This window comes from Caloenas nicobarica, chromosome 11 (assembly GCF_036013445.1).
Source record: "Caloenas nicobarica isolate bCalNic1 chromosome 11, bCalNic1.hap1, whole genome shotgun sequence".
Classification (NCBI taxonomy): domain Eukaryota; kingdom Metazoa; phylum Chordata; class Aves; order Columbiformes; family Columbidae; genus Caloenas; species Caloenas nicobarica.
The window spans coordinates 14804555-14831569 of record NC_088255.1 but is presented as its reverse complement, the minus strand read 5'-3'; the positions used below and the strand labels follow the sequence as shown (position 1 = coordinate 14831569).

General features: G+C 45.6%; 2 protein-coding genes across 2 annotated transcripts in view; one reads left to right on the top strand and one right to left on the bottom strand.

The window, feature by feature from the left end:
* The window catches only part of SLC25A26 (solute carrier family 25 member 26), an 86179-nt gene extending 84568 nt beyond the window's left edge, over window positions 1-1611 (top strand). Inside the window, exon 10 of the mRNA XM_065642304.1 lies at window positions 1416-1611. Coding sequence (XP_065498376.1) covers window positions 1416-1512 — 97 coding nt within the window. The 3' untranslated portion in view covers window positions 1513-1611. The remainder of the gene's footprint in view (window positions 1-1415) is intronic.
* A 2732-nt stretch (window positions 1612-4343) lies between these two features.
* Window positions 4344-27015, bottom strand: part of LRIG1 (leucine rich repeats and immunoglobulin like domains 1) — a 97528-nt gene continuing 74856 nt past the window's right edge. The window contains exons 9-19 of the mRNA XM_065642303.1: window positions 24166-24246; window positions 18753-18824; window positions 17376-17447; window positions 14957-15120; window positions 12786-13106; window positions 11872-12153; window positions 10889-11308; window positions 9454-9576; window positions 8708-8854; window positions 7312-7620; window positions 4344-7130 (exon numbers count right to left, since the gene is read on the bottom strand). Coding sequence (XP_065498375.1) covers window positions 6898-7130; window positions 7312-7620; window positions 8708-8854; window positions 9454-9576; window positions 10889-11308; window positions 11872-12153; window positions 12786-13106; window positions 14957-15120; window positions 17376-17447; window positions 18753-18824; window positions 24166-24246 — 2224 coding nt within the window. The 3' untranslated portion in view covers window positions 4344-6897. The remainder of the gene's footprint in view (window positions 7131-7311; window positions 7621-8707; window positions 8855-9453; window positions 9577-10888; window positions 11309-11871; window positions 12154-12785; window positions 13107-14956; window positions 15121-17375; window positions 17448-18752; window positions 18825-24165; window positions 24247-27015) is intronic.

The window sequence follows — 27015 nt, the reverse complement described above, 5'->3', positions numbered from 1 at the left end:
GCAGAGCTCAGCTCTCTGGATTCAGGACAGCCCTGGAGCTGTGTAGCTCTCCCTGCCTGCAGAAGGGAGCCCACGGGGGACGCGTGGGTCAGAGAGGCCATGGGCGGCAGGTGGGAAAGGGAAACTGGGGGCAGCAGGGCCAGGATTCTTGGAAGTGATGGTTAGTAATAGAGGTTGCCAGGGGTGCAGCTTCTGGGTAACTCAGTTATCTGCCCGTTTGTGTAATAGCCGTGTCTCGAGTGGGCTGTTCTATAACTGAGCGTCTGCCACTGCTCCTGTAATGAGGTAAGGGCCGCCTAATTTGGCGGGAGAAGGATGGTGCGTGTTTCGAGAGCGATGCTGCACCGCAGGATTTACCCTATCAGCACTCTGTCCATACATGCCTTGTACAAATTACTCTGTTTTAAAGCTGTCATTATGGTAATAGACCCAATTGCTGTCTAGTAAAGCCATAAAATGTTTCCATCTGCCTGTGTGCTCCAGGCTCCTTAGCAAAGCTCATTACAACAAAAAGCAGCGTTACTGCAGCCAGAGGTTTCCCCGGTGCAGCGTGAGTAGCTGAGCGCGGGCAGGGAGGGGAGAGCTCCTGAGCAGCCCTGGGGCTGTGGGCATCTCCTGCACAGCCCTGTCTCACCAGGAATTACACTTTGTCCCACTGCGGACATGCTCCTACAAGGTCCGTGCTGTGCTCGGAAGAAGCCGATGACAGTGTCCCCACGGATGCGAGCAGAACGTGCTGCGAAGGGCTCTCGCCGTGCAGGCGATAGACCAGCGGGGGGATGTCAAACAGATTCGAGCCTAATGTTTAATCCTGGCTTGCAATGAAGTAAGCCTCTGATCCTCTGGGAGGATACACTGACCTATCCTGAAGTTGTTAAACCAACTGTGAGCTTAGATGTGTTGAGCAATTGGCTTTACACAAGTTTCCTGGTCACTTCCAAGAACTATTAGGATCAGGCACCTAAAAATCATGGCAGCTGAATGCGCAGCCATTCCCGCTCCCTTCCTGCTGGTCCCCGTTGGATGTTGTTGGGAATGAGCCACTGCAGTGGGGGGCTCCTGGCAGAGAGAGGGGGTCCCTCTGCCAAGGCTGGATGGGGGCAGCAGAGGATGGGACACATCCCATCTGCCTGCAGCCCTTTGTGGGGATGTGTCTGAGCTCCACAGCATGGCTCGCAGCCTCCTGCACCTTTGCTTCTGCACCTGAGGAGTGTGGGGAGGGGTTAAAAGCCACCAGGCTTGGGAGTGCTCAGTTAAGGAAGCCCAGACAGGTTCCGTCAGTGAGCAACAGGATGGGATTAAAGAAACCAGCAAGAGAGAATTTTTCTTGGCTTTGTTTCCCGAAGCTCCAGCAGCCAGCCGTGCAGCATCCGCTCTCCGCTTGCCCTCTGAAACTGCTTTCCTTCGCCTTCCAGCTTGTTCGCAGGTGTTGTCCCACGGATGGCGGCCATCAGCCTGGGAGGCTTCATCTTCCTGGGGACATACGAGAAGACTCGGCAGCTGCTGCTCTGACCCAGCCCGGCCGGTCCTGGAGAACTGGAGAAGCCGCCGAGCTGGAGGAGGAGTCCACTGGCAAACGCAGCCTTCCTCCTGCCACCCCTCGCAGCTGTTCTGCAGGCTGAGAGCCACTTTGACTGTTAAAGAAAAGTAAATCCTCCAATAATCCAATTTCCCAAACATGAAATTTCCCTGCATGGAAAGTGAGTGAGCTCATGGTGAGAGAGTCGTGCCAAAAAAGCAATGTTTGGGGGGTAAACAGCTAATTACAGTGGCTGAGAAAGGCGTTAGTTATTAGAACTCCTGCAGGGGAAATGTTTTGCAAACCTCCAGATCGTGGGCTGAGCAGAGAGGCTGAAATAAAGCGAGTTTTCATAATTCAGTGGCACCTGCCTCATAACACAGGGAGAGTTTTTCTGGTCGGGGAAGGGGCCGATAGAGTTACAGCCCGCTGCCCTCCAACAGCACTGAAAGTATTCCAGGTTGGGAGAGCTCTTTGTAAAAGACAATAATCCATTTGTTTCTGATTTGAGCCGTATTTGTGAAAGTTTATATTCCTGTTTATACCTACAGGTGCTCAGCAAGCATTCCTGTGTGGTAGCCAGTGCAGCTTTATTAATTAGACTCACATTTCTCCAGTAAAAGCACGGGCTTGTATTATTTTACAGCTGTGCCTGTGCTTAGACATGCAGCTCTGCCTTCTTTTGGTCTTCCTCCCTCAGTAGCTGAAGGAGCAGGTGGTTGGAAATGCTGCAGGACGAGAAGGGGAGGCAGGAGAGCGGGCAAGTGCTGCTGCTGGTGGGTGCTGAGGGCTCGCTGCCGGCAGGCTGAGCAAACCTCTGCTCTTGCTCTCGTGTCGGGAAAGAGCTGTAGTGGCCACAGTAGTGCAGGGATGAGCTTGGTGAAAAAGCCTTATTGAAGTTACTCAATTAAAATTAGCACCAGAGCCTGGGAGGGGGGAAATTGGCTGAATTTACACCAACGGCTTGATGGGTGATGCTTGGAAATGTTTAGATGTAGAGGGTGTTTGCGTGGGGACAGTGGGCAGGCAAAGCTGAACTCTGGCACCCACCGAAGACCCTCGTTGGCTGCGCCAGCGCGGCGGGACAAGAGGGGCCGGGCCAGGCGGTGGCAGTTCACGCGTTTGCCCAGGCTCGGCTGTGGTGCCGGGAGACCATGGGGCTCCTCGCATGGGGGGGTAAGGAGGTGGGTGCCACCGAGGCCACCGGCTTCAGCCTGGTGGCCCCGCACATGTGCACCTGGGCTGACGGATGCTGTGCTTCCCTGAGGCTGCGGTTTAACTTGGAGGTTGTTCGCCTCCTCAGGAAGGCCTGAGGGTGTGGGGAGTTTTGGCTGGGGGGGAGTGAATGCCAACCCGGGATAGTGTGAGAATGGACGGGGAGGGCGGGCATGTGCAAAGCCTGAGCCCCCGCCCAGAGAACAGGCTGCAAACAGGGGCCAGGCTTAGTAAGGCTGGATGTTTTATTGAACTGTCATCTCATGAAATAGTAATAGGACTTTTTCTTGAAGCCAAAACTTAGAAAATAACTGGCAAACAAGTAAAACATACGGAACAAAGGACATAATTCTTAAAAATAATCTTCAATTAAAATAGGGAATTTCAGCCGAGTCCCGTATTGGCTGGTTAATTCTCCCCGTTCCCATGGCACGGTGTAGCAGCGCTTCCCGCTGCTTCTACGGTTGTCTAAGAAGTTTTAAATATACAGCAGAACAAATTGGAGGGGGTTAGATTTATTACTCTGTCTCAAAAACTTATATTTTCTATTAAAGCTCTTTGAACGCAATGAGAGAGCTACCACTACAGTTGGTGCATTTAATTATTTGAGCTGAAAATAATCATGCCTTTGGGTGCAAATGCTGGATTTTTGTTGTTTTTTTTTTTTTTTTACTTAATGCTTGCATAATCAATTTTTGTCATCATGGCTTTTATTTAAAAATGGCGGGTGAAGAGATGGACCCCAAGTGCTGAGGGACCAGCTCCACACGGTCACCCAGGGATGGCACCAGGCAAGTGAGAGCCTGGCAGGCAGTCGGGCACACGCTGATTTGTCTAATCCTGCTGAAAATGATGCTTTTAGTTACAGGACTACAGGAGGAAAAAAGCCTTAAGATGTGTTGTCGGTTTGTTGTTGGTGTTTTGTTTTTTTTCTCTACTGCTCGTTTGCCTTGAGTTTTAGCAATGTTTTATTTCAACTTCATCAAAACTTGAAAAATTAATTTTAGGCCATTATTTGGATAATGCAGAATAAGAAAAACAGCCTCCCAAAGGCTCTTTCTTTTCCATTTTAAAATATTTTAACTCCTACACGTGTTAAGGGATTTATCAGGGTAGTCTCAGAAAATCTATCTGCTTTATATCCAAAGTTATAATTTGGAGGAGGAAAAGCTTTGGTTTTTTAAATATACAGATTGAGAGTTGTTTTTTTTTTTTATTGTTAAAACAAGAATCCAAGCTTATCTCCAAAGCTGCTTCTGGCATTTCCATAGGAGATTGGTTTGAGAAAGCTAGAGTTGTTCACAACTGCAGCCAAGTGCAGGGCTCTCCTGGCCCCACTTTTCTTATATACTTAGACACACATGCACATGCCCCATCTCTTCTGTTTTCAGTGCTATTATAGATGGCACTTGCCAGATACTTTGGCAAGTTGATATATTATAAATGTATTTCTTACAAGTTCTTTATTGCATCTTTCAATTCAGCCCCTTGCCAGAGTCCCAGGCTGATCTACAGGATTTCATGGTAAAGTTGTGGGTCTAATTTCACCAGCAGGTATTTTGGCAGATAGTCTTCATTTTCATCAGAGAAAGACAGAAAAGATTATAGCAATGGATTAGAATTTTATTTAGTTTTGAACTGAAACTCCCAAAAGCTCACTCTCAACAAAACAGCTGTAATATTATAAATGAACCTTTATTAAAGACACTTCAATGCCGTTTGTTAGACACTTCAATATCTTACATGTTTTTCAATGTACAACATTGTACCAAATTTTCTAATAAATAAATAACTTTGTACACAAAAGTAATACTTCCTCTTTCACATTGCCTCTTAGAAGCAGCAAATTCACATATTAAGTGGAAGTCATAACATTAGGCAGTTAACTTTATTCAGAAACATTATTTTCAAATGTTAATGTGGCAAATATGCTTTGTATCTGCAATGGTGATGACATTTCTGCCAGCAAAATGAGTTACTTAAATCATTCCCATCTTCCCCATGTCACCGTTTTCACCTTGCGAGTCAGGTCTGCAGCACTTTTCCCTTTAGTAAAGGGGAAAATTACGCTCGGTTTATTCTTTTCTAACATCCGTTTCCTTTGCTTTCAGTAACTTGGCACTCAACATAATTCGCCACCTGTCTCAAAGTGCAAACGTGTCAATAGTCGGGAGCTGATGCAGACAGGTACCTGGCGGAATTATGTCTCCATCAAGGTCAAGTTCGGCTGCCCAGGCTACAGGGAACTTGCTGCCAGCCGCAGTGCGGTCCCTCACGGGCAGTGGGGGCTCCTCACGGTAAGGCCGGGCAGATTCAGCAGCGCTAAGTGATGGATCTGAACAGAAAATTAAATGTTTCTGCCTTTATTTTGGATGCTTGTGCCACAGCACTAGCAAAGGTGGATTTCCACCAGACCTGGCTTCAGTGGAACTGGCATTTGAGTTGCTCCTAAAGAAAAAAATAACACTCCCCTAAAAAAAAAAAAAAAAAAAAAAACCAAAGAAAACAAACCAAACCTTCCCCTGAAGTAGTCATCACCAGAGTTAGCAACCTCATGTTAGCAGAACTCAAATTACAAGTAACTGGAAGGGAGTCCTCCATCCACAGGTACCAACACCAACAGAAAGCAGCCTGTCTATAAATAGAAAGCATCATAGTGACATTGGAAGCGACAAAGATCTGTTTGACCATGGTGGGTATTTCTTTTTTTTTCCCCCCATTCATGGATGAACTTAAAAGACCAAATAAAAATACTTGGGATATGTCCATTTAACAGAGTACTTTCAACCATAAATATACAGTTTCCTTTTTAAATGAATAGCCCAGACTTGCTGCGCAAAGCAGCCTAAGTCAGTTAAGTGTATATTTTCACATAAAGAGTGTGGCTGCAGCCAGGGGTAATGGTGTTCAAGAGGAAAGCAAAATATTCTGTTGCAGGAACAAAAGTTAAAAATATGACAAGAATGAGCAGTACAGCTGTTGGCTTAGGAAAACAGCTCTATGGTTTCAAGCCCCCTCCAGAATAGATGTATTTTTTTTGGAGGTGTTAAAATGCATTAGACTGGTCATAGGTTATTCCTTCTGAACAGGACTGGGTTATATCTCTTTATATTCACCTTATACAGGTAAAACTGCATCCACTTGGGAGGGGAAATGCCTGCAATTCAGTCTGTAGGTGATCAGTGCTGTAACAGCACCTGTGGGCAGATAAGGCCTTCTGCTATCATGTTTTCTGAATACATGAGACCACCCCACAGTTTACTGCATAAATTATTTGTTTTGGTAATGACTGCTCACTGTTCCCAACAGCCATTTCGTCTGGTTGGTTTGGGGCTCTGCACCACTGTTGCTGAATTATTTAGTGCCTCTTGTGTGGTCCACTCCAACATATCACACAGTTTTGAAAAGTAATGGAATTTAAGTTCTTCCACCAACAGGAAAAAAAATCAGGTTGCTAGGTAATTTCTCACTGCATATTTTTTTTCCTATAAACTTCACTTGAACCAGTTGAAGATCTCGGTTTAAATGTGTTAAGTGCAATAAATCTCAAAGGGGAAGGAAATTTGTGCTAAGTAACCCAATTGATACTTGATTTAAAGGAACTTCCATCGAAAAGAGGACAATCCCTTTGGAGCAGTCTGGCTTTTTGAAGTTCTGCTTATGCATTTAAGGCACCAGAATTATTTCTCTCACAAAGTTTAACAGCAACCTGATACTGAAAACAATATTGCCAAAATTGTAAAATTTCACTCAGTTTTCCATGCACTAAAGATTAAAATAGCCTCTGTAAAAGATATATATATATTTTTATATATATATATATTTATATATGAAAACTCTTATGTACAAGTGTATCAAATACTTTTCTCTTTACACAATAATCCCTTGCATTTATGTGCTTCATATGCAAGTCAACTTTTGAACGCTTCGTACTTCTCAGGGAAGTTTTAAACTATGTACAAACAGATGACGCTCGAACAGGAGTTTGTTCCCCATACAAGCTTGTTTCTCATACCTCAGTTGTTTGCCTTTGACAGGTCATCAGTTCAAGATTTGAGGTAGAAGTAAGTAGCCTATATACTCTGTGCAAAAAAAAAAAAAAAAAAAAAAAATTAAAAAAAATAATAGTGTGTTTGTTAATTTGCACATGGCAGTCTGTCCTCTCAGTCCAGCGATGTGCTCGGTGGCTTCAACTCGTGAAGGGAGTCGCTGGGTGTGGGTGCGCAGCCGTTGGACAGCAGAGCCTGTTTCACTTCTGCTTCGCTCTGCAAATCCAGTAGTGTTGGGGAAATTTCAGGAAGCACATTCAGTTGCTTTAATGACCCTCCTGCTGGTGAAGCTCTCACCAAATTAAGGTTGTTGAGCTCTGAAGGCTTCGGTGCTGCTTGCGAAGAGCCTGCAAGAAAGCAAAGAACCAGTGGGGTGGGTTGATGCTCGTCCCGCCAGCGCGCCTCGTCAAACCAACCCTGCCAGTACCATTCATGGCCTTGAGCCAGTTCAGAAACAGGGCTCTGCTACAACCCAGATGGTTCATACTGCATCTGGGGAGACAGACACATCCCTAAAGAAGGACGTACCGTGTTTGTCTGCCAGCAGCGGGCTGGTCGTGCTCGCAGGTCTTATTCTGTCGTGGTTGCTGGGGTAGAGGGTCCCGTCCGTTTCCATCCTCGGGCCGCTGGCAACCCCGTTGCACGGCTGAGGGGGAAGAAGGCTGGTGCCTGCACCCCTCTTCCTGTTTCGTTCTTTGCTGCTCAGTGTGCTGGGGTAGGGATTATCCATATTCTTCAGGCTCTCAGAGTACAACTCCGACTCCTTGGGGTAGATGTGGACGTTCATGCTGTCCGTGCTGCCGCTGCAGTCCGTGCACACAACCGGCAGCCCGTAGCCTGGCAGGGGGAAGAGAAAACAACAAAGATGAAGCAGCTGGGAGTTGTCAGCACTGAGGCACAGAACGTGCACAAAGAAAAGGCGGCGCCACTTAGTTTTTCTGTCCCTCCACAGTGTGGGAATCTCCGTAAGTTAACACAGACATTTCTGGTTTTATATAGGGCTAGTAAATACCTGTAGCTATCACTGAAGGTAGTTCCAATTAATACATTTAGTAGTTTTTGTTTTAACTCCAAGGAAGTTGTGACTTTTTTTTTTATAAACTGTGCATTTATTTCCTTTTCCAGACTTTCTGGTCAGAGCAGAAATAGAAAGCGGAAGCTTCCTGTACCTGCTTTAAAATACCAAAGTTACCTTTCTTATTTTTGTGCTGCTGCTTTGCAGGGATCACTGTCAACTCATCTTGTTATCTCAAGATACTTTATTACTTTTAGTGCTAGTAACAGATGAGAAGAATTCAAAGCAGCAAGCAGGAAGGAGTTTCTAAATGTTGAAAGATAATTTCCTTAGTGTACTCAACAACTTTCTATTATTAAACTTTACAGTTTCTCCTGGAGAGAAAATTTGTTTCACTGACTGTTTTTCTGCGGATGTTACAATACAGCACCAGAACAGAAAACACATCCTAAAAATAGCAAAGTATGAGTTTAACACCCAAGAAATTGGCAAAGAGCAGAGGCAGGTGTAGTGCCAAAAACCACCGTTAAATTTTGAGAAGAAAAAAAAAATAGCTGAGCTTTGAAATTGACAGCCCCATTGAGGAGCATGAAAAATTTCAACACCTTTGGTTTGGAACTGCTCTCACGTTTTAGGAAGAGCTCAAATCAAAATACCGACCAGCCAGCTGCAAGCAATGGCTATCGGGAGCTTTCGTCTTTCTGATGGTTCCTCAAATTCAAACTATCCAAGCTTGATTGAGGATCAAAGGAAGCAGGAGAAAGTAAATTTACTCTGCTCACACCTGAGAATCATTCTGGGCTTTTTTTTTCTGAAGGTAACCATTTCTTCTCTTAATGCTGTCTGACTTGGAGTGCTTTCTGATCTGTACAAACACAAAATACCTTTCCAGATTAATGGGCTTTGTACCTGTCTTATCTGGAACAAGCATTCCATCCGCCACATCTTCAGTTTTCCAAGTGTCTTTATTATAGCCAATGCACAGCTTTGGCTGTCTGCAACCTACGGTGGGAGCTTCAACATCTGGACACCTTCCAGCATCAGTCTGACACATACCTGTAACAAACGAACCATCTGACTAAAGATTACAACCATCTGCTCCCAGCTGAATGACTTGTTAGTCTTAGTTCTACTGTAAAAGCTGTGAGAGGGAGAAAAAATAGCAATGGAGATAATAATTTTAAGCTAATGTTTAACAGAACAAGATGCTGTACAATCTCAGGAGAATCTTGGTCCAGAATGCTTAAATTTTCCTTCCCAACCTGTTTAAATACAGTAAAATCCCAGCATTTAATTCCTAAGCCTGAAGGCAGGGACAGGCACTGTTTATGTATTTTCTAGTAGAGCTTAATTACGGCTAATTCTAGTGCCAAAGAATTAATCCAAAATTAGCAAAAAAATAGTCCTTAGGGCCTGACTGAAGCAGCCTGCTTGTATGAACACTGTCATGATGGGGAGAGGACAGCTAGAGGAGAGCTTTGTGAAGTGAAAGACAGATCCTTGTTCTGCATAAATGCAGTAGCTAGAGAATTACATTATGCAGATCTTCCCGATAACTCATAACAAGCACAGAAGTACTTTGTTCTGTGATTTCTCCCTCCTCGTATCAAGTTCAGATACAGCATTACAGAACAAATAATTAAGCGGGTTCTCACCGTTGCTGTCTATGTGCCCGTTGGGCTGCTGGTTTTCTACTCTGACGACCACGTCCTGCCGGTCAGACAGGGTCCCTTGTGAAGACAAGTAGCTCGGCACGTCGGGGGGCACAATAGTCTCATCTAGAGCAACAGGAGCAGAGAAATGTCAGTTCTTAATAGGATACAAAGGCTTGTTTCCAAAGACACGTAAAAATCACATTTTCAAGAGGGATTTGGGATCAGATCTATCACTGGTATTTTCTGTAGATGCAATGGAAACAGAAATGCCTAAACACTCCATTCTCCTCAGAAGCCTCACTCCCGATTTTTCAAAGCTTAAAGCTGTGAGATATCGTGCTGATAAAGCCATTTTGGGTGTTTGCATTTGGTGTGGTCAGTACCAGGTAGGTGGAGATGGAACTGTCTCTTCAGAGCAAATAAATCTTTCCTTTTCCCCTGAAATTCCAAGTACCGCATTTGACTCAAGTCCTCTGTCTCCCAAAGTCAGGAGTAAAAGACTTCTGGAGAACAGGGCCTTTGATTCACTGAAGCAGGCAGGTAAGTCTAAGCTCCTTAGTTATCCTTGGCTTTTGTCATTTTATGTCAGGCAATTTCAGTTTCCCCTGTCATGCAAATAAACTCAATTACGCAAAGCATGAAGGCCCAGGTGTTCAGGGCTGGAAAAATGGGAGAAAATCCCCAGTTACACTTTGCACTGATCATATGGTATCCAAGACTTTCCTGCCTAGCCCACGTCTTTAAAATCCTACATTGTACTATATCTGAAGCCAAGGGTGATACATCAGAAAGCTGCAAATGCCAGCAGGGCTGTGAGCCTTAGGCTGGTTCTTCCATACTCCTGTTCAGAGGTTGTATAATGTCGCAGGCAGAAGAGTCTGTTCTCACTGCAACACTTATTGCAGCACCAAATTATCCCCTTTGAAGATCAGTAGGAAGCAATAAACGCTGCTTCTTCCCCGGAAAAGTGAGAGATGCCCCTCATCAACAGGGCTACAACAGCTCTCACGGGCAACATGGAAAAAGGGAATCCAGCTTCAAAGCCTCATTTTTCTATTTTTTGAATACGAAGTCTTTGAAAATAGAGATTCCCAAGAAGTAAGACAGGTTCCCAGCATCGTGGACATAATCCAGACTGTCCTAATAGTTATCGTTTATGGTCATGGAAAATCAAAGTAGCAAAGCAATGCATGTAACTACCGCCAAGTGGAAAAGACCTTTCTGAAGAGCCAGCCAAGGGGAGAAATGCAGCTCTGAACATGCTTCGACAGCAACTGAAAGCTGGTTCCAGCTTTCCAAGCCAAGAGAACCACTGAGATAAGCCAACTGCTTTTCCAGTGTGATTGTGTGGCTACCTGACCTGCCGATCCAGCCTCAGCGGGAAGCCTGACAGCACAAAAGGCCAGAGAAAGCCTCAGCAGGAGCCCAGGGCTACCTGTGTTGGTGACGCTGTATTCTTCACTCTTCTTCCTGGTTTGGTAGATGATGCAGACCCAGACCAGAGACGTCAGCACAATGCTACACACCACGGCGATGGTGATGATCCCCACAGTGGTACGGTCCTTCCGACAGCCCAGAGACTGTAAAATGCTCACATGGCTGTGTGCACGCTCTGTCCCCAGGGTGTTGGACATTTCACAGGTGTATTTCCCAGCATCCTCCAAGACAACGTTCCTAACAATCAGCAGCTGGTTGCCAGAGGTAAAGTGATGCCTTTCTGTCACGACGAGGGGCTGGTCGCCTTTCAGCCAGGTGATGCGGGGAGGCGGGCTCCCCGTGGCTTTGCACTGAAGAGCCACAGTCTCACCTACAGACACTACGTGGTCTTCCAGTGGATGAATCAAAGACGGTGTCTCTGCAGGAGAATAAACACAGAAATTAATTCTTGGGGACAGCGTAACAACCGATTTCTTTTAATAGAATTGAATGCAACTGATGTTCTTATAGATAAATATACAGATTGCTGGCACTCCACGGCCAGGTACCCAGGAGCATGGCGGCTGCAAGCCACAACAGATCTAAACAATCACAACCAAGGCCTTCCCATAACCAGGCGTTGGTAAGTCTTCCCAACAAAGAAACCCTCGAGGAGGGACAATGGCTGACACACATGAATCACTTCATAGAACAAGAGATGGAGTGCAATTTCCTTTTGAAGTAATTTTCCCAAGCAGGAAATAGAGTGGTTGGAGGGGCTTCCTTAGCACGTGAGGAAACGCAACTCACAGCTCCTCCTTTTAATTAGCACAGTATTTTTCCTTAGTTAACTACAGCGTAAAAGAATGAAACAAGACTAGTGCAGAGCACTGCCTCTTTGCCCCTTTTCTGTATCTGCAACTGCTGAAGAGCTCGAACAGCAATCCCTTCCAGTCTCTACTTCCAGACCACCTGGTCTCTTGCAACGCCAATGCATCTTACCCAGTACGGTCAAGGTGGCGTTTGCAAGCACAGACCCTGCAGAGTTCTGTGCCGTGCAGCTGTAGACACCCATGTCTTCTATCTTCACATCCGTAATGAAGAAGACGTCGTCGTCAGGCATGACATGCATGCGGCGTTCTCGGGCCGCGGGGAAGTCCGTGCCCCCATCTTTCTGCCAGGCGATCTGTGGGGTGGGGTGTCCCTCAGCAGCACACTCCAGCCGCGCTGTCGTCCCTGTCCGGCTGGTGATGTCGTGGGGAGTTTTGATAAATGAGGGCAGCACTGAGAAAGAAAAACAAGAAAAAGGAATGAGCAACTCCATGGGGAAAACACCATCTTCTGGGCAGTTCTGATTTCCCTCCTGGACAGGAGATGGGTATCATCATTACTGATAGGCAAGAGGATGGTAAATGATAAGCTGCTTTTGCAGGATGTATCGAAACTGCTGGGGACTAATACTGTGTTTCTGCAGCGTATACCTGTCCGCAGTGTCCAAGACCCCACTGAGGATCATCAAACCTGGGATGAAGGCTACTTTTCTTCTGCGGTTAACCTGGAAACAAACCCCATTATCTCTCCTATAGACAACTTTGAACGGCTACAGTCTCTCTTTGTATCCTTTTGTATTTTCACTTGCATTTGCCCATTTCATTAGGCAGAGACTCCACGAGAACAGCCAAAGAGAGGCGGCTAAAGCTGTTCAGAACGTGCTGAAGTGCCTGGCTGGATGGAAGCCATCACAAGCTGGGCATTTCTCAGCATCCACAGAGATGCAGGCTGGTGGTGTGAAGAGGTTTGGAGCTCCTCACCATCAGGAATGGACCCTCAGGAGTAACTACCTGCCAAAAGTGGGTCCCAGAGAACTGTACCAGCTCAGGCTGAGGAAAGGAATGAGAAAGCAGCTTCCTACTCACCATTAACAGTGAGTCGGGCCTTGTTGGAGTAGGTAGAGCCAAAATGGTTGGTGATGATACACTGGTAACGCCCTTCGTGGGTGAAGGTGACGTGCCGCAGGTGCAGAATGGTGGTGTACTCCATCACCTCACCATCCTTTGCCCGCACGTGGGCAAAGTTCTCGATCTCAGCATTGTGCAGCATCTCGTTGTCTTTCTTCCATGCAAACATCATGGGGGAGCTGCTACTGCTGGCAGCCGAGCACGTGAAACGGATGTCCTTCCCAAGGACGGCCACCGTCGTCTCAGGCTGGATGATGATCTGCGGTTTGGGGAAATCATCTAAGAGAAAGCAACAGGCCTAGTTAGTCCCGGACTATGTGGAAGACTGGAGCAAGCAGAGAGATGCAACAAGAAATGAGCAGTGCATAAGTGAAAGACGTTATAGCACATCTGCTTTTACATCCACTGTTGTCTACAGCAGGAAGGCAGCTTCTCTTGCAAGGCACTCCGCCACCGAGACTGGCTCTGCAGTGCAGATGTGCCACACACAACTCCACTGAGCAGCTGCTCTAAGCTGGGACTCTGGTTCCTCTGCTTCCTTCTGTAACCAGTGGACTGAGATGGTCACTTCATGATCCTCAAGCACCTACAGGATGCCTAGCTCTCTTCACCAGTGTAGCCGAACCTTGGAAAGATACTGTGGTCCAAAGAAAACATTCTTCCTTGTACAACCCATGCATGAAGAGCAATACTGAAATTAAAACTTCACCTCCAGGCCTGCATTAGCGTGAAGCAGGAGGGGAGAGCAGGAGGACACTTAAAAGTGCTGCAAATGCCACTTCTGGGGATAAATTCTTGTGAGCAAGGTGACGGCAGCACACGCTGTCAAAGCAGAAGCAGCTGTATTTGCCTGTCACTCGTCTGGAGTGGAAAGCTTTGCACGCTTTCTCTCTGCCCTCGAGACTGTTGGTTTTAGCAAGGTTCCAAGCAGATTCATTTATTAGATTTCTACAAATGGTGTAATTTAATATTTGACTAAGGTTTAATTAAACAACCAGGCCTCTGGAACCAGGAGTACTAGTGCCTGGAGGACTTGGCAGGCACTGGAGAAGCAAAGCTGTCTTCGCTTTGTGATGTTGCTGTAAGGATGGAGCCTTCATGATCTCTTCTTCCAGATGAACAGCAAAGCCTCCCAGACTCGCTCAGAGGCCACCTAGGCAGAGCCCTGCCACCCTGGGATCGAGAGGGACAGGGGACACCAGCTGGAACAAAGCTTTTGCTCTGTGTTCAATGCAAGTCATGCATCCAACTTAGTTAAATAGCATTCTCAAAAGCTCATTTTTTCCTTCATCAAACAGCCATGTGCAGCTCCCCCCAGGATCCACACTGGTTGGCTCCACAGCACAGGGTTTGGCTCACCAAACCAGGCCTTTACTTTGCCCTAAAGCTGGAGGCATTAGCAGCATCGCTTTTGGCTTCCTCTGATCATTTATGTTTCTTTCCAAGAGAGGTAGTAGATGTTTATGTGTGTGCTGGGTATTAAGTAAAGCTGCTTTGCAACCACAGCTCAGGTGCAGTCAATTGCAGTGTTTGGGTGGGAGAACAGCAGTAGGTGCTGTTTAGAAGAAAAAACACCTGTAGGATACGAAAAGCAAGATTATAATGCAACTGTTAGCCAGTTGGTTCATGTGTAATGCCTTACTGGCCCCCAAAACTGAGCTGTGATGAGGGGATTCTCCTCTGCTTTTTTTTCTCTTTTTTTAACCCTTTAGTTATTTCCAAGAGGGATGAAAGATGAGTGAAGAACACAAAGCCACGGAAGAAGCTCAGAACACTGCAGAGTGAAAAAAAATTATAGCTGCAGTCTTGGTGGTATCGAACCAAGAGGACCAGGGAAGTCTCTGTGCAGCCTCGTCTGGAACGGGAACAAGCATTAGACCCTTTGATTGAACACTGGGAGCCCTGTAAGGAACACACTGGATGCAAGCAATGCGCTGTGTGGTTTTGGTGGGAAATAAATTGTAGCCAGTGACAAATTTTTAAAATGCAGGCTTGGGCTTCCTTTGATCCCACTGGATAACGAAACAAAACAGAAACCCTCTCGTAATAACATGCTAGTAGTCAAAGAAAATGTTTCCCAAGTGAGTCCTACCCTTCACACAACCTCAAAGCACACAGGCAAGACTTACCACACACAAAACTTTCTGGCAGGATGGCAAAAATGCTCTTGCTTTTTAGTGACTCAGGATGGGCGCAGGTGGCCACCACAGAGGATTGCAGCTCTTTCTCAACTAACCACTGGGGCAACCATTTCAGCTGGCAGTCGCAGAGGAAGCTGTCACTGTTTATGTGGCTGCAGGGAAACAAAACCAACACGACCCTGCTGTGAGTCCTGCACGCAGAGAAGGCTGGAAAGCTCACAGCCCTTTCATGTTAGACACATTCCTCCCTCCCCGCCCCCAGCACGGGTGGAAGGAAAAAAAAAGACTGCAGGGTTGTCACCGAAGCACTAGTGACGTTAAATACATAACACATTTAAACAGTATTTCATCTCCACACAGAGCAACCCACTCCTGTACTCCAGTGACACTCCCTAGCGCCTTTTAGTTATTAGCCAACTTCCAGAGTGATCTCCAGGAACACACGAGCAAACCCATCCCTGGCTTAAGTGAGAGAAACCAAGGCAGATCACCTACAAAAGAGACGTGCAGCCAAGGCACAAGTCAACAGTACAGCCCGTCCTGCTCCAGTTTCTCATATGTAATTACCACACGTGCTCCTTCTCTGCCTCTGTGGTTTTGAGCATCTTTGGTGGGGACTGAATTCGGGACTTACTGAACTGAACTGAAGAAGATGCCAAGTTCCTGCTGTAAGACCTTTAGTTCCCGCAGCGGCCAACACCAGAGGAGTAAGTGAAGAGGCCCCTCCCTGCCCGTCTGTAAGGCACATGTTGACCCATCAGCATCACCAGGGATAGGCGGTGTAGCTGATGTTGTGTTTACTGATTCACAGAAGCAGTGGAAGAGAAATGACCAAAGACATTTGTGTAAACCCAATATGAACAGTGACTAGTTTGGAAAGCAAGACACAAAAACATTTCTCAGCCTCCTAACAGTAACTTCATGCCTTCTGTTAAGAAAAGAGCTGTGAAAAAGGGGCAAATCAAAAGGAAGCCTCGAGAGTTGTTTTTTAAACATTCTGGGCCAAAAGGTGGCTCAGGATCACTCTGAGGCCAGAGAAGGAATTCCAACAAGGAATTCAGACTTCGGTCTGGTTTCGTCCAAGATCCTAGGAAAACCCAGCCTGATCCCTCAGATTGAATGTGATGGTGCCTCAGAGACTGGGAAAATGGCCCCACAGAGAAAAGTTCTGTCCTGCAATACTGCAAGTTGTGCAGGAGCAGGAGATCAATAGCATGGCAGAATCCTAAGTCCAGCACTGTGTTCTAAGAAGATGTGAATCTCCTCCCTTTTTTCTACCTGATAACCTCAGGAAATCCTGGTCTGAAAATAGGCAGAAAAAGGGAAAAGAAAGAAATGGACTGGAGAAGGAAAGAATGAGGGGACATAGAGATCTGATTTTCCAAATTTGTCCACTTCGCTGTCCTACAAAAATGTGTAGCCCTTAACACACATGATGGCATAAACGCTGCTGGCTGGAACAGCTCAGAGAGACCCTTCGTATTTAGGACTTCAGTACAATGCATTCTGCATGTACACATCCCCTATCTAAAAGACACCTCTTCCATGGTATAAAGATTCCTTCACAATATCTGGGATCCCACAAGCTCTAATAAGAACAGTCTTTCACCTCAATTTTGTTTCAAGAGCCAGTGCAAAAGATAGAGGTGGATAAACAAACAGCGGACAAGCAACGTTTATCTTATTCATTCCTCAGTCACTGGTACTAAATGTCATTGCTAATAGTGACCATCCCATTCCCATTTCCAGTGTCAGGAAGAAGAATCTGAATGTGCCCAAAGAAGTGATTTCTTGTTCCACAGACATTGCACTACTCCAGAGTGTAGCAATGCACTGACAGTGGATTAAATATTTATGGAGAAGAAGAGAAAAGTAAACCAGGCAAGACTGGAAACAGTGTCTGATAACAGCGCAGAGCCCCACCCTGGAGCACAAGCAGCAGCTCTGATAACACATCTGTATTTTTACACCAGAAGGCTGGATGACAAGTGGATCCAGTTCAAACGGTGCTTATCGCTGAAATGTCAGTACTGTATGTGAATCCTAAACATAGGTACAGCAAAGGAGCAGATGGGCCACTGGGAATTAAATCAGTGGCGGTGTGAGAAGGAGAGATGGCTAACAGGACCAGGGCTGGACTTCCTGAGCGGAGATGAATAATTGCACAGATGCAAACCTGCTGGAAGAACCTGTTCCAATCACCTAACTTGACTTACTATTAAATACAAGATGTTCCTGTGACATCTACTCATGTGTAAAAATACCCTGCAGAGGAGGACAGAGGAGAGGAGGAAATAAATGAAATGTAATGCGGATAACACTCCACTGGAAACAACATGCTACTTCTCACGTCCAGAGCAAGAAGGATCCCTGCCTCTTGAATGGTGTGTGCAGTCCGATTACTTACAGCTGCCGCAGGCTCTTCATCTTGGCAAAAGCATCTGCTTGAATTGAGCGGATGGCGTTATCCCCAAGGTTCCTGCAGAACACAACCGAAGGCAATGTGAGCAAAAGAGATGCTATGGCTCTGACAAAGTATCTCCATATTTAAGCAATGATTCCAGAAGCAGGTGATTTGGTAGCTCTTTATTAAAGCCATATGCACTTGCGATTCATAGAAATTATATTCCACAAAATGCTAATATTGAATAAGTATTGCAGAACAAAGGTAAACCAACGAAAATTATGGGAATAAATCACTAAGTCATTCCCTACCCCATCTTCTCACCACACTTTCTCAGTCCCAGCTACCTCCATCATCCATAGCTCAGAAATTCCTCAGCCCCCTCAATAACCAAAGATAGTCAGGAATGTCATATCCCAGACTAGAGCTTCAGCAAACATAAAGAAAGCAAATACTTGCACTAAAAGGCATCTGAGAAGTTATTTGAAAGTGACTTTGAGCAGATACTACTGTGTTAGAAAAACATTGCAATGTTTCCAAAAGAAGATATTCTTAAAAGCTTCCCTCACAACTATTGCTGATTAAAAAATTCACTTGTTCTCTGAAAAAGGATAGTGTCAGGTTTAGGGCTTATGTTTAGTAAGTGAAATGCAGGACAGACAAGCACTGCTTGCAGAGAAATCTCAGTGGAGCATTAATAAGGGAACCTTTATCTGGGAATGTTACCCCCAGTCAGGCAGCCCTAACCCTTCAGTACAACCACAATGGCACCAACATTTCATATGATCAACAGCCAATAAAACATCCAGAGCAAAAATCACACACTTTAACTTGTGTTAATTCAGAAAGGAAGTTATTAATGAATCACTGCTGGAGTCATCAGCCTTGGGACACAGAAAAAAAACTACACAGAGGCAGCCAAAATTTACTTCTTGCAAATCGCTCTAAGGCAGTTGTGCTGAATGGGGATGTTCAGTGCCTGCATCGTACGCAGTCGTTTGCACCATGTCTCGCTGCCAGAGCTCAGATTTAGGAGGAAGTTGGAGCGAGGGAGGAAGAGAGAAGGCTACATCTGAAATAGCATATTTTCATTGCTAACAGCCTGCAAAGAAGCAATGTGCTAGTCAAGGCGATACTCATCCAAGAACAAATAAAAAAATTAAGAGCATGCAGATTTGCCATATGTTCTATAACTTTGTTCCTGGCAAAAAAAAAGGCCAAAGTTGAGGCGGACTTATAATGAGAAGGAAGCAGGTGGCCCCCACAAATGGACTGGCTTCTCAGTTTACAAAGACGCTATTAAATTGCTAGCAGATCTCTCGGGCAGCTACTTTTGGCAGCCCCCCTTCCCCAAACTCCAAGGCATGGTGGGTTACTCACAGGTGCTCCAGGGCCTCCAACCCTGAGAATGCTTTCTTGGCCACCGACTTGATCTTGTTTCCAAACAGAGTTCTGCAGTTTCCAAACATCCAGTGCCAGATCAACAGAAAGAAAACAGGGAGAGGGGGGCAGAAAAGGAAGGAACACAATTAGTGTGGTTTTATCTGATATACACGCTCGGTGTAAGTCCTGGGGAATCTGAACTGCATGGAGATTAAGGGGCTGAAGTACACTCACTTTCCCACTCCTGAAATTAAATCCTTTTATCTGTATTTGAATTTAATAGTGATGACAGCACAAAAGGGAATGTGCCATATCACGTAAAAAGGTAGGTTTGCTCCAGCGCTGGGAAACCAGCTTGCTGAGTAACAGAAAGTCCCCTCTATTCTTTGCAGGCTGGCTGTGGACAAGATCAAGTGCAATGACAGTTTAACAAGATTTTGGTCTCTCCCGGTGACTTTTTTTATTTCTCACTTCTTCCCAGAGAGTAAAAGAGTGGTAATTTATTCACGGCTGCTTGGCATGGATGGACACTCATACACAAGGGCTGAGGGCTGTCTCTCGGCTGCACATTTACACAGCAGCTAACTGAAGTGACTGCTGACTTCCTCCCTCAGTTTGTTATAAATACAACAGCAAAGTAATGTGATGCAACAAATAACAGGCGAGTGCTAATTTCAAGGGGCAAAAGGAAGAACAGAAAACATAATATACAGAGCTGAGGAGCGTGCTTGCTTGCATCTGTGAGCAGAGAGCATTCCTCCGAACCAGCACAGGGCTGTGCAGCGGCGAGAGGGGGACGGTGAGCAGGGAACAGCCAGCTGGAGCCGTCACAGCCCAGCTGCTATCTGCAAAGTAACACTTCTCGATAAATATTGACCAGTGGCGATCAGTCAGGGCCAGGGTTCATACAAAATGGATAGTCTCCTCACCTGTTTTAATAAATCATCAACCAATGCCATTAATTAGGAAATGCTTTCCTTCCTCAGGTTCTCTCTGTCTAGGGTTTATCTTTCAGGTGCATCTTTTATCACCGCCTGCTTCGCGTGGCATCCAATGCAAGTCACAACTCACACCTCAGGTAAAAACTCGGCACACTGGCTGCTCTATTTGATTGAGTTTTCCTTTAATATACGGTGCGACCTGTACTTGTACCCTAAAAGGCTCTAAAACTATGATGGTCCCACTGCTTGCTACCGGCTGGGAGAAGGAGGCTGGGGTACAAAGATGGAGCACGTGCAGCCATCGTATGAGCAAATACATTTGCAGGAGTTCGCAAGGGCTTTCCACAAGGCACCCTTCACATGTCAGGACGATCTGGTGTCTCAGCCATGGCACCCATAAAGCCCAGTTTTGGTGTGGATGAAGCAGTGGATGCCACAACGGGTAGATGGAAAACTGGGGCTCATCAGGCTGTTATGAGAGTGAGGACTGAGACTGTACCAAAATCTGTCCTTGCAGCCTACAGTCTTTGGAGAGAATTTGGGTGCCTGTCACTGGGCAACACTATGACCCTGAGTAGGTTCTCACAAAATCAATCACCCTGGCGGTGGTATTGTCAGACGAGCCACAACTCTGATCCTGGAGTAGACAGGAAAGGCCGGTTACTCCTTGCTCTGTACAAAAGGTCTGTGGCCCCAGGATCACAAATCTTAGCGTTCCAGAGCAAATCGCAAACAAAAGCTGCAGTTTCAGGCAAAGCCACCTCCCAGTCTCCATAGTGAGATCACGCTTGAAGCCCTTTCTTACAGGAAGAGTTAACTTGGTTAACTACAAAACCACAGCTGAATTTTCAGAGCCATGTCCCTTCTTTAATTGTTTGATTGGAGGCAAGAAAGACGACAGCTACTGTAGGCATGCTGGTGACTGATAAAGGCTCCAGATAGCTACAATCTGTGTTATTGACAGAGTCATTCTAATATCTACAGCGAACTTTACTGAGCTTCATCTTACAGCACCAAAACCAGGGTATTTATTGCATAAGAGTGCACGTGGCTTTTCCCTCTGGGTGAAATACCCCAAGCACTAAAGGGTGTGTGCAATCATGTGTACCATCATTTGGTAAGAAGGATTTTGGATTAATGAAGGCTTTGAAAAATCCATTAGAATGATTAATATAGTAAATAATTTACTATATGCAAACTCTGGTCATATGGCTGCATCCATACACACTGATTTCTGGAGCCATATTCCTAAATGAGGGTGTTATGCTGAGCTTGGGTTTGGCAACTGGAGATTTCTATTAATTGTTTACAGTGGATCTTGGACTCTGAAAATTGGAGACACTGATTATATCTGTTTACTTATCTGTGCAGAGATAAGCGGTACGTCTGGGGATGTAAATACACAATGTATATAACCACTTGTATAGGTGCATACAATTTTATGGCTATAAACACAAGAAACACGTAACAGACTGGTAATAAAGCCATGCCCCAGCAAAGTCATTAAAATCATTACGCCTTTCAAACCTCAACTAACCACTTCTCCGATTCCAAAATGGTTTGAACCCAGCAGCCCCTTCCAAGGGCTGCAGCAGGCTGGAATGCGAGCCCAGAGACACGGCTCCACTGCCGGCAGCGCCAGGCGCACACGTACAGAAGTGTAATTATACGCTAGGCACGCAATTCATTAGAAAGCAGCATTTTCTCCTCCAGCCAGTTTTGCACCTGCGGAAGATCTCAGTCACTGAGTGAGCCATCAAAAAAACGGTTACATTTAGCAGCTTGAATAATTAGGAAACTCCTTGTTCCCCAGCGATTCCGCTGATGCTTTTTATGCTTCGGTGCTTCTCGACTCCCGCTTTCTGAAGCAACCTTTTAATTTAGCTCTCCAGCCTGGAGAGCTTCATATATAATTCAGGGAAGGCTAAAGTGACTGGCCTCCCCACTTCTCGGTCTAACACCTTCATTTCAGCGAACAACCCTCTCTGTGCTAAATCCTTTCAGAGGCTAATCTGTGCCACATCAAAGGGGAATGGCTTTTAAGGCAATCTCCATAGAGCTGAGGTGATTATTAATTCATTGGAAGGTCTCCTCTGAAGTGCCCATTTATTTTTTGTATGCTAATGCATTTAAAGCCCATTGACAGTTTAAACAGAGGCCCTAAATCATGCAGTGAAATGTTTGCTGCAAAGGCTGATATTTTATTTTACTTACAAAAAAATCCCACCAGCAAGAAAGACACTCACTTCAGCCTTAGATAAAATTACAAGTTTGGGATTTACATGCTGAATGAGCTAAAACAGGCCTGAGCAAATCCCTTTAAAAGTGACCACTCCCAAGCATCCCTAAACCACCTCAAGAAATATAATGAAATCATCTCGTATTCTGAGGGTTTTTCTAGCCTTACACTCTGGCTGACAATGAACCATCCCAGCAACCTGTCTGTCCCACAGCAGGTTTGCTCTGTTAGGTTAATCGAACCACTCCCATCTGCCCAAGACCAACCTGATCCACATGCTCTTCCAGGCTATGAAATTTGCTGCAACCCCCCGCACAAACCACAGGCACATGTCCTTCCCTGTGCTCAACCACACTGGTTATGCATCGAAAACCAGAGGTCAACAATGTGAAAAAAGATGCAAACTCGGCTTCTTTAGACTTGTGCAAGCCCTTGCTGCATCCTTTGCTACTGGCAGACAAAACTGGCTGTCTTTTGAAGCCATTCCTTGTGCCAGCTGATAAACATCAAACCAGGGTACGGTTGTTTTGCTGCTCTGCCCAGAGCTCCAAGCACAACCCGCACAGCCTCGCAGGCTGCATCACTGCGGTCCTGCCTCCTCCTGCTCCCGGCCGTACCTCCTGGCCTCTGCCTGACCCCACAACTCATCAGAGTTCATTTCTCCTGGTTGCTGAGTCAATCCTTTCGCTGAACTCTTTCCCTCGATGCTGTCTCCACTGGCTTTTTCACCCCTCTCCTGTTATCTGCACCCAGCATTTCTAACATATCCCAATCATTTGGGACCGCCACTTTTGCTCCCGTGCCAGTGGCCACGTTGGAGGGATGCCCTATGGTGGACACCCCACCAGGACAGCTCTCTCTCTGCTCCTTTCCTCCACCTTCTCCCCCTTGTCAAAGGAGCACTGCAGACTCGTAACCCTACAGCCTGCAATTCCCTCTGGAAAAAGCATCTGCTCCCACTGCCTTTCTAGCCACTCGTATGGTTCCACTGGTTTCTTCAAACCAAAAACTTCAGCAACAGCAGCCAAGGACTCTCCTGCCCACCACATCTGCTCCTCTGCCTTTTTTCTAGCAACTCTTCAGAAGATTTCCCAACTCCACGTGCACAGCAATGCCTACTGGTCTCTCTCCATCCCACACTTCTATCTCCCTGCCTGACTGCCCCCGTCCTTACGTCCTTCTCTGCCTTCTGCCTCACTTTACTCACAGCTACAACTTGGTTCCCTTCTCCTTGGGTCCAGTGGCTCTCCACAACAATGAGCAGATGCCATCTATGTCTGCAACTTCAAATTTTTCTTCTCCACCTAAGCATTACGTCCCCACAAATCCTGCCCCAGCTCTTCCCACTCCCCCAGGAGCCTGTAATGAGAGCACGACAATATACCGCCTGCCAGGATTCATTCTGGCCATCTGCTACCCATCGAGGTACTTTTACTGCACCTCTGGCTGTGCCATCTCAGCATCAGAGACAGCGCAATGGGGGGGTGCTGAGAACTGAAACAAAGGCAAGAGGTAATGATTAGAAAGACTCTTGATTTGTCACAAGCCATCAGAGACTTCTCTGACAGGGCTGATTTATACAGCCGATTTCAAATGGAATTCGAACAAGTACAGAGCAATGTGAAAATACTTGCGAAGGCCAAGCAAGCTATAAACATTTGCAAGGCGCATGCTTGCCTTAGGTTTCTTTTTATCTCTTCAAGAGCCTATGCCCCATGGTGCCTTTTATTGTCGCTGCACATGGAAGCAAGCCCAAAAGATCACTCTCAGACAGAGTATCCCACAGAAAGGAATCCTGTTTCAATCCTCTGTTGTAACAGGAAATGGGGTGATTTTTCTCTTCTGTTTATTGTTATTTGTTGCATCAATCCGTGCTTTGCCGAAGATTGCAAGGGGTCTTTTTTGTTGCTCTTTGCTTTTAGAAGCGAGGAACAGTTGTGCTGAGTCTTATAAATGAAAACAACCTAAGTTTCTTTCTCCTGTCTCTGAACTACAGTATGTGGCACTGTCTGTTCATGGCTTTAAAAGGACTACAATCTTAGAAACACAAGTGCCTGATAACCACATTTGCACTCTTGCAGTAAGCCTGCAAAACTACTACATCTCAGATTTTCTGTTGATTTTTATCTCGTTCCGAAGGGAGGAAGACTGTGTTGGAGGGAAGAGACCCACCCTCACGCAGGCACACAACACAACTGTTTCGCAGAACTTCAAACCCAGGAATACTCACAGCTTGCTCAGGTTTTCTAGGCCTGTAAAGGCTCCATTGGTATCTTCTATTGTGCCTGAGATGTCGTTGTGGTCCAGTTCCCTGGGGAGAGGACAAGAGAGAGCTCATAATCAGTGTCTTAGTCCCAGGCATTCCAAAACCAGCCCTCTGTTGCTGAAACAGCAGCCGTAGCAGTTTTTAACAAGTAGGTTTGAGTCCTTTCCTAATTCTGTGCATCCAAAGAAAAGGAGGAAAAAGAAAATAAAGTCCTAAAACTAAACTGCAAGGAACAGTTGTCCTTAAATGCTACTATAAAGAAGATAATCTTGGCTATTTCAATGTATACATGTATTTTTCTGTAGCTGTATCTTAAGAAGATGATTTGGTGTATTTTCTATGAAGCTGCATTTTTTTCTGGCAATGAACTTGAAAGCTTAACAAAGGAAAGCCCTATCATTTCTACACAACTCTAACTCTCTGTATAATCACTTTAAAAAAAAAAATGAGTAAGAACTCTTTTTACAGAGTTAGCTTCTTTTGGCTTTCAAACTGACCATCAATTACAAGAGTCAGAGGTCTGAAGAAAAACAAGCACAGAGAACAAACAGAGATCCACAAAAGCTCTTTAAACAGGCTGTTTAAAAATCCTTCCCTCCTAGCTTTAATTCCATCTAGCAATGAATACCCAGCAACACAGACAGAAATTTATCCTTTCTAATGTTAAGTAAAAAGAAAGAAAAAATAAATAGGCTTTGTTGGTTTTGTTACACCAGTTGGATCTAAAACATAGCAAAAACCAAGAACAAAGCAACTAAACTGTCCAGATAACCCCCTTGAACCCTCAGCTACTCCTTTCGCACCTTTTGAAGATTACTATCAGAACATTTCCAGTTTAAATCTATGAAGACCAAAAAAGAAAAAAGATTTCCAGAACAAAGTATTTTGTAGCATTCCTGGCACTGGCATCTGAGTGTAGCTTTTGGGCTATACAGCACAAATACACAATAATCCACAAGAAGAAAACAGAAATTTTTAAAATCTCACAGTTTCAATAGTGGCATGGTTTTCCCCAGGCAGGATGAGACTTTTCCTCCCAGTACCTAAGCTGGCTGCAGTCTTGGCTCATTTCTTAGCTTTGGTGTGTGAACTAAAGCTGTGACAGGAGATGGCCAAAAGCCACAATTCCTGTTTCTCAACCGGCTTCAGCGTGAGACCCGAAAACCGTGTCCCTGGGGAACCCTGGCCTTAGCCAGCACCCCTGTGGGTGTCAGGGTGATCTCTGGGTCGGTCTGTGCCAAAGGGATGGTTAAAACCCAACAGCCCCACGGGGTGTGGGTGCACATAACGCACATAATGCTGTGGTGGCATAAGAGGCAAGTCCAGGAGAGATGCTTTGATGTGCTGACATTTTCAGGGCTGTTTGAGTGGAGCAGGAGCAAATATATCCTCCTGGAGCCTAGTTTCTACATTTCCCCTATGGTTGCCAAGCCAATGCCCCTGTTCTGTTTGGTTTTCAAGGGCAAATCCCTTCTCAGACATTTCTCCTCTTCAGTTCTACCACAGGCTACCAGTCTTTAGACCGGCAAACCCTTTCCCATGGCAGAGACAGACAAGTGAGAAGAGGCTGTAGGAGCTCTCTGACACACACTTTTATTAATTGACTGCCACACATTGTGTTTTATTGAAAAAGGAAAAGAAAATGGTATTGCTTGTTCATCCAGAGGCAACTCAAAGGTTTAGTGTTAGAAAGGAGGAATAAAAACCTTTTTAAGGAATGAGTGAAAATAGAGAGAGAGGGAAAAAAGAGTGGGGTATTTTGGCCTGGCTCTCTTTGTATTCAAACTCCTCTCCCAGCCCCTGTTGCCAATTTCCTATTCTTTCTGGCTGGCTGAGCTTGAATGCTCACAGCCTTGTTAATCATTGTGCTCCGAGGTCTCTGGGCCTGACCTCTATTTGAATAGCTCCACATTTCAGCAGTTTCACACCCACCAAAGGCTCCCCAACAATAGGCCATAATTAAAGCATGCTCGGGTCTTTTTCACCAGGTGCAGGACCCAATAGGCCCTTCTCTTTATTAAATTAGAGCTCGCTCACACACTCCCTCTCCGCCTCCCCCCTCTGCCCTAGACATAAAAGAGGCTCCACATTCACTGCAGAGCAAAGAGAACTACCAGCTCCCCTTCCCCTCCATTTTTCTTTGGAAACCTTTAGTTCCGGTCTTGACAGCTGCCTCAGAAAGGTCCTTTTCTGAATGCCCAGTGGCTGAAAGCCTTTGGCTTAAGCTTTAAAAAAAAAAAAAAAAAAAAAGGAAAAAAGCAAACAAAACCCAAACTCACTTTCCAGTCACTTCCTTCCAAGTGAACTTCAACAAAGGAAAAAGCAAGATGCAAAAAGTACTGTAAAGAGGGGAGATCTTTCTGTTCCCATTTCCTTTTAATTACTCAGGCCATAATGGGCTCCTGAAGAGGAATAAAAGTATCAAAGTGTGGTTTTTTTCTTTTGAAGGAAGAATTAAATCAGTCTGCTGAACTCAACTGGCCTGGGAGCTTGCACGATGCTGTAACACACAGTGTGAGAACTTCGTGGTGTGTCAGATGAAGGTGCTGAGCCCGCAGGCTCTGGGGAGAGGAGGAGAGCAGCCAGCAGCCCTACGATAAAATAAGACAGAGGCAACACAGCTGGCAGGAATGGACAATTAAAAGAACTGGATTCCCTGTCTTCCGATGTTTCTAAGGCAAGCCCAGAGGTACCTCAATCTAATATAGCTCTTGGGCTGAGCAGTGCATAATGGTGCAATTCCATAGCTGGCATCCCAGAGGAGGTCAGACTGATCTGGTCTCCATTAGCCCTAAAATCTAGAAGATGCTGTCT